This window comes from Cyphomyrmex costatus, unplaced genomic scaffold (genome assembly GCF_001594065.2).
Source record: "Cyphomyrmex costatus isolate MS0001 unplaced genomic scaffold, Ccosl1.0 scaffold18, whole genome shotgun sequence".
NCBI classification, from domain to species: Eukaryota; Metazoa; Arthropoda; class Insecta; order Hymenoptera; family Formicidae; genus Cyphomyrmex; species Cyphomyrmex costatus.
This window is the reverse complement of record NW_017275824.1, coordinates 1,419,724-1,427,510: the sequence shown is the minus strand read 5'-3', so window position 1 is coordinate 1,427,510 and position 7,787 is coordinate 1,419,724. Positions and strand designations below refer to the sequence as shown.

At 41.1% G+C, this 7,787-nt stretch overlaps 1 protein-coding gene across 1 annotated transcript; it reads left to right on the top strand.

Annotated features, from left to right (window-relative positions):
- The first annotated feature begins 351 nt into the window (after positions 1-351).
- Positions 352-3,782, top strand: Mnn1 (menin 1). Its single transcript, XM_018537674.1, has 4 exons — positions 352-916; positions 1,490-1,800; positions 2,025-2,164; positions 2,326-3,782. The coding sequence occupies exons 1-4, from the start codon at positions 352-354 to the stop codon at positions 3,134-3,136; spliced, it is 1,827 nt and encodes a 608-aa protein (XP_018393176.1). The 3' UTR covers positions 3,137-3,782.
- Positions 3,783-7,787: the final 4,005 nt, after the last annotated feature.

Below are 7,787 nucleotides of genomic sequence, written 5' to 3'. Positions count from 1 at the left end.
GCGGGCGGTGAGGAGGCGGTGGAGAAGAAGGAGGAGGAAGTGGAGGAGAGAGCGGTCACTGGCGGCTTTCGTCGTGCGGTGTGATGTGAGAGGACCCGCGCAACGCCGGGTAACGTTCATTAGCGGACCGGAGTAGACGCGCGCGTGTTGCCCGGACGGGCCCGACGTGGCCGCCCGTTGCGAGTTTCTGTCAGAAGTCGTCCGCCGAAACGCTCAGCGATATGACGGTATGACGAGCCTCACACGGGCGTCGTAGATCAGCCGCCGCGCCACCAACGACGGTCGTTGCGTGCGTAACGTGCGTGTGGTGTCCAACCTCCCAAGTTCGGCGGGGCCTTCCCTTCGTCCGACATGGCGGGCTTTCGTGACAGAGACAGGGCCTTGTTCCCGATCCGGAGCATCTCCGCGATCGTGCAGATTTTCAAGAATCAGCTGGAGAACAGCGCCGAGCCAGATCTCGCGTTACTCTCGATCCTCATCGGCGCGGTCGAGAACTCCTTGACGTGCAATCGCATCTTCACGCCTCAGGAGAATGCCGTCTATGACGAGCCGAAGCTGCCGCCTGTGGAGTACCACATCGCCGAGGCATTATACACCAAGTTCCACGCGGTGATCAAGGGCGCCGTCGACCTTACCGTGTACGACACCAAGTACGCCACCAGGGAGCTCGTCAAAAAGGTGTCAGACGTGATATGGAACTCCCTCACCAGGAGCTACTACAAGGACCGAGCGCATCTTCAGAGTCTCTACAGTTACCTAACGGCAAACAAGCTCGATTGTTACGGAGTCGCCTTTGCTGTGGTGGCTGGTTGCCAGGTTTTAGGTTTCAAGGACGTGCATCTTGCCATGTCAGAAGATCATGCATGGGTCGTGTACGGAGAAGATGGTACAGAGACTGCGGAGGTTACATGGCATGGTATGTAATGCAAAGTCTCAAAGCATTAGGTATAAAGTTGTAGTATACTTTGCTTGTATACATACGATATCAATACCGATACAACCGACAGTCTCCAAAGAAGAAATGTAAACTATATTTTTAAAAATTTATCTCGAATACCCGATTAAACAGTAGTCTTACAATCCTAACGATTGGAAGAAGAAGTGAAACAAACTATTTTTGTTCAGAGTTCTTTAACAAAGAATAGAGACCTATTCTTTCCTTCTTCTTCAACTTCCTACTGTCAGAATTGAAAGATCACTGCTTAATCGAGTACTTAAGATGAACTTTTAAAAATATAGTATATATTTTTTCTTTGGAGATTATATATCAATTGGCACAAAGTATCACAATTTTATACCAAGTAATTTTGGATTTGTCTAAGAAAAGTATCTTTCTTATTACAGTATAATAATATTTCTTCCTAAAATTTTGTGATATATGACAGAAAGATTCAAACCTACCTCTTTTGCTTGCATTACTTCTATGTATCTTTTATTAAATTCTACTTGTGACTTCAAAAATCAAGAGTAAGAGGTAATTTATTACTAGGTAAGGGAAACGAGGATAAACGCGGACAACCAGTGGAACCTGGTGTAGCGTCTCGATCGTGGTTGTATTTAAATGGGCAAGCGATGGTGTGCAGTCGTGCTTTAGAAGTGGCTACCATAGTATCGGCTATAAATCCTAGTCTGAATGCGACTACCGATGCAGTTGAAGTGGCGTTGCTCCAGCAGGAATTGTTATGGTTGTTGTATGACTTAGGTCATCTAGCGAAGTATCCTATGGCACTCGGTAATTTGGCTGAGTTGGAAGAGGCTGCGCCTACGCCTGGAAGGCCACCACCTATAGACCTCTTTCAGGTTTGTGATATTAAAGTATTAAATAGCATCACTATAAAGTTTGCTTTCTGTTACCGAATTAGTATACACTTTTGGAATTTGTGAAAATGAGATGGGACAGATAGGTATATGTATATGTTTGATATTTGGCGAAAGTGAGGAACTGAATTCTAGTACAGTCCAGTACAGGAATAAAAAAATAGATCTACATAATGTATGTAATTATTCTGGACATATTTTTGTAGGAAGCCGTAAGATCGGCAAGGAAATACTATGGAAACGCGCATGTCTATCCTTATACTTATCAAGGTGGATATCTGTATCGGCATGAATTACATGTCAACGCGTTTGCGTCGTGGGCTGATGCCGCGGATGTTTTGCGAAAGTAAGTATCTGCGAAACGTATGAGTTTCTTTTTAATCTTTTTTACATTCTTAATAAGTTCGCTGAAACTGCATATCGTTAGAGGAATAGTAGTGAATATGTTAAACGCTTCATTGATATGCGGTTTGTTAGCGGTGAATAATAGAATTCTATGCGCGGCAGATATGATTATTCGCGGGACGACGGGGAAATATACAAGGAGTTGCTGGAGATCGCCAACGAATTGATACCACACGCGGTGCGCGTCGACGAGCGCTTACTACGACAACCACGTTGCTTCGCGTATCTATTGAGATTCTACGATGGTATTTGCCAATGGGAAGAGGGCGCCAATACGCCAGTGTTACACATAGGGTGGGCTCGTCCGCTGGTGAATACGATTTCAAAGTTTGACGCCAGTATACGCGCCCAGGTTGTCATAGAGTGCTACGAAACAGAAGTCAAGCAGAAGGAGGAAACGACACAGAAGAGAGAGACGAGTCCCGAGGAGACTTTGAACAACAATAATAACAATTATTGCAAGACTAAGGAGAGAGGAAACGCGGCACGAGATCTGATCAAGAGCCTAGAGTCCAAAGTACCCTCTAATTCAGCATCAACACATCCCAGTATTCAAGCGCTGACGGCAGCTTGCAGCGAGAAGATACTTAACAGAGATTACCTACTACAGGGTGGTGGTGAGCCGTTTGTCGCGCCACCGGACGACGCTCTACCACCGGCGCCATCCACTTCTCAGGAGAACGTTGAGCCCGAAGTTCTCCCGGAGGCTGACTCTGAGAACGAAAGGCCGAGGATAACGCTATACAGTCAGAAAATGAAGGGTCTCAAGGATCTGCTGCTCGCGGAGAAATTGAATACCCACGCGATCTCGCTGCAGCTTACGGCGCAGAGTCAGGTACAAATCGGTAAGAAGTCGCGTGGTAGCGACGACGTGGGAGTCAGTCAGCGTCCCAAGAGGACGCGTCGGGAATAGTATAAGATCCTTGACCGACGTTTCGGTATAGTGAAGTATTGAAAGTGCCACCACATTTCTCGAGATTAATTTTCCGCTCGCGCCGAGATACGAGACGCAAACGGCCAGCTATTCGCGACGCGGCCTGCGCAAACAGTCATTAAGGTATACCAACCTCCTCGCTCTCGGTGTCTCCCGCCGATACCCGGGATGCGGATTCCCCTCGACTGGACTCCTCCAGAATCTCGACTCGAGAGCGTCGTGATGCATTTTGTGCCGTTTGATTTTAATGAAGCCCTCCACGGTGCTCCTCTCGTTTTGCAACGATGCCGCGGATCCTTGCGAGACAACGTTTACGTTACCGTCGGGGATATATCGTCGTTAGTATCTATAGAGTATAAAAAGTAGATATGGAGAGAGAGAAAATTGTAGAAAAGTACAAAAAAGTTTTCCCCACTTTTTAAGTTAATAGACGGAATCGCGAGAGTCGCTCCCCCGTTGTCTCGCTGATTGTCAACTCGTGACTCGAGTATTTTTATGTGTAAATATTTCTCTTGATTCTTCCACAGTGCGTATAGAGCTGTGACTTGCGATATAAAAGGGAAAGAGTGGAAAAAGAATCGAATATTGTACCTAATCTCTATCTCCGCGGGTAGACCGATCTTTTTGGAGCATAGTTATTTATTCTACGAATTATACAATTTGCTGACGATTTCACCGACGAATGCGTTTGTCGATGATCGTCACTTTGTCATACGTATATAATCTCTTGTTGCACTCTTATTTATTGATTCACGTTTTTTCTATTTGAGCTATTGCACTATTGATAATTATACGATTGACAAGTTGCCGTTAATGTTTTTTACACTTGGTAGTTGAACTTCTGTTAGAATTACGCTTCTACGATCTAGTAAGGAAAACACATTCCACTCCGCATGTGGTGCAAACTAATTAAGTTCTTACCCTAAGGTATTTTTAAGCATAAAATTCTCGCTTATTTTTATAACTATTTATTTTCGGAATAACTCTTTAAGTATCTAGGTTTGTAAGACTTCTCTATTTTACTGTTTGTCGATAGAGGCGGAATGAACGTCCGACAGTTCATCATCCTTGATCTTTGAATCTGAATTATCTGAGTAGCAGATTATGTTTTACTGCAAAATAGAATAGAAGCGCTCTTTAGTATCATTGTATTGTAAATCGTGTGTCGTTTGATCACCGATCATGCATAATCTCTCTTCCTCTTAATATAGGAATGTGTTTACTCTTGTCCGGTGATGAGACTTGAGAACTGTCCGTGGCGCCTTCATTTGTGCGTTCTAGAGATTCGTATTCGTTTTGTTTCATCTTTTTAATTCGTCGCGAAAAGAACAGAATGGCGATCCTTACGGTCGCACTTGCATTGTGACTATGATCATGTTTAGTTAATCGTCGACCCACGCGCAAAACTAGTAGTCACGCTTCTCCAGCTATTAATCGCCTTCAATCGTACGCGGCTCTACGATCCATCCTACGATTTTTAATTAATACTCTCTCCCAACTTTTGCAGGTGATCGATACTCGTCGCCTGTCTGTAGTACGTAAAACTCGCTGCATGCCGGACGCATGGCGGGATTCTTTGATGATGTTTAAAGCGGATTGTTGTAAAGTATGTTGTTGACAGGAATGAAAATATAATGTCCGAGCTGATCGACGATAACTTAATAATGAAGGGCGCTATCTTACTGTGATGCTGAATATATATACTATATTATATTATATTATATTATATTATATTATATTATATATATAAAACAAAAAGTATATATATATAAATATAATTATACGATTTAATAACCGTAGTTGATAATGAGCGACGCGATACGATCCCGTGAACGCCGTGTCGCGATTATAAAACTAATTAAATGACAGTAGTATTAACTTTAATCAAGGAACATAAAATACCGATATCGCAATGACAGTCCGTGTCAAAATTCACGCTAGATTCTTCTACGGAAAGAACGATGTTGTACATAATTTTCTCTCGTTAAATTTCCGTTACCGCCTCTCTGTTTTTTTATTGATATGAATTTAGTATTGCTGTTAGCGTTGTCTTCTCTTGATGCGTACCATCGTGTGGCTCTCTTGACGCTCACCGACTGAGTTTCACTGACGTTCTAATTTGCCTAATTCCGAGCAGTGATTAAAAAAAAGGATCTGAAATGCAAAAGTTACCGAGAATCATATAATCATAATCATTATTAATAACCTTTTAAGGATATTTGCAAACGGCAGCTCTCTCTTCAGACTTATTAAAGCAATCATCTTTTTGATCACTATATATTTGTATAGTCTCATGTATATATGTATCTTTTGTAATATATTCTATATTACCCATGTATAGTCTACATGTATAATCGCTGCTCCGAATTAGTTGCAACCAATATCGGTGCGACTGGCTCTGAAATAAAGGAGACTAAAAATTGAGCGCGTTTATATGACTCTCTAGAAACGAGTGCTTCATCCAGAAGTAAGAGTACGAGCTCTCATGGTCGAAAAAAATTCGGTACATTCGCAATACAACTTTCTTTTTCCTCGTACACACACACACACACACACACACACACACACACTTGCGCGCGCGCACATACATAAACACACTGTACAACACACACTCCCTATTCAGTATTTTTTCCTCGTCCACGAATACGGAGCGTTTTAAAGACTACAGGGATTATAATGTGCATAATGGTAGGGATAGTAGGTGGAGATATGGTGCATCAGAACAGTATTTTTGTATTTAACGGAGGATGTGTCCTCCGATCGACGTATTATTGATGATGTTTGCGAGCGTAGGAAAGCAGAATGATAACGATTGCCGGGACGACGGCCACATTAATTGGCTTATCGTGAAGCATTAATAGGTTTTCCGTAGACTTTTATCAGGTGAGTGTGATCATCGATCACACGCGAACCAAGCATTTTGTGTGCGAGTGAGACGAATGATGACTTTGAGAAACTTAAAAAAAATTATAGTAACGAAGCTGACGAGATCACCGCGTGAGATTCATCTCCTCTTTGCCAGTCATATCCTCTCGCTTCGTTCGCAAACGATTGCTCGGAATTATGACACTTGCACAAAGAATGTCTCATCCTTGCCCCGAGTTTCGATGCGCTCTTCGATGAGTTTGAAACAGAATTTTATTAGCGAAACTAGCAATACTGTGAGAAATTATTTCATCTGCAGTTAATCGGACAAATTCAATCTCTCAGGAATTCTATCTTATTATATAAAAATCACTGTGAAGAAAATACATTTCAAATTCGTCAAGATAACATCTCATTGTTATAAATAGAATTGGAGTAAAGATGGGATATCTTATAAAATGAGAAAAATTGTACACGGTAGAATCTCCGTCTTTTTATGTGTGCCCTTTTTATTTCCAATTTCGTATTTTACCGTAAATAAGAAAGTAGTACTCGCCATACACTTCTCTCTTTTTCTCTTCTCTTTTTTAAAAATACGACTACTCGAAGTTGCCTCGCTTTTTATCGTAAAGATGATTGTAAAAGAACGACCGAATTGCTTATAGCATCATTTTATACGTCATAATTTAACATATTAATTAGGCTTATAATAGTCAGTGAGAATTTTTATCGCAAAGGAGAAATATTCTAGATACAATCGTATGACCGTTTTTTTTAATTATTGCAGATATATATAATGCAGATATAAATATGCCAGATGATTTTACAGTATACAAATAAATAAATAAATTGTCAATAAAATTAACTGCGAATAAAATTTTATATTTAAAAAAATATATATGTTTTATATCTATATTTGTTTTTATGATTTTCTATGTAAATGTTCAATGCATAGAATAATTTTATTTGTCACAGTCTGGATTGTACCTAGAAATTTTTTGTCTCTCAATATGAGAACCGTTGCTGTCGATCGAATCCATCCGGTATATTTATTTATCTTTATGTGCCATAAAGCCTGCTTGCTGAACGTGCATGATTCATATTGCTGCATATTGCAACATGTGTTAGCTACACCGTTAGTTTCCTTATAATGAATGCTTCATAGGACTGATCAATCTTTTCATCATACGCAACTCATTCCGCTTGTTTCTGTCATTTCCTTGACATTGGAATGTATTGTATTCATACTGCAATCTGAAAGATCTCTTAAATGCGAGTCTAGTTTAATTCACATGATTAGTAGAAGCTCCATTGTTCGCATTGCTTTTAATAGAATCGGCTCTTTGGGCTTGTATGATATGACGAAGCTCCTGAGACAGTACAAACATCTGAAAAATGTTGCAAAGACGCTCCAGATCCTTGTAAATGCCTCTCGAACATTTTTCGGATTTTGAATTGTCGTTCCTATGCCAGGTTCAATCAGCAAGAGAATACAATTGAAAATCTCAGACTCGCATTCTTGCCGGAACATCTCATTTGCTCGACTCGTGCTTTATTAATTTCCATGACAGACGGACGATGCGATACTTCGCCAGTTAAAGAGCTCTTGCAACGAATGACACATTACGAATCTGAACTCTTGTGCAGATGACTATGTAAAGTTTCATTAAAATAGTTCTTTGACACTATTGTGTGCGACTCTTTCCCGAGCGTTACACGCCGATTACCTTTCGCGCATCTAAGATGCGCTTTGAGATTTATTCGC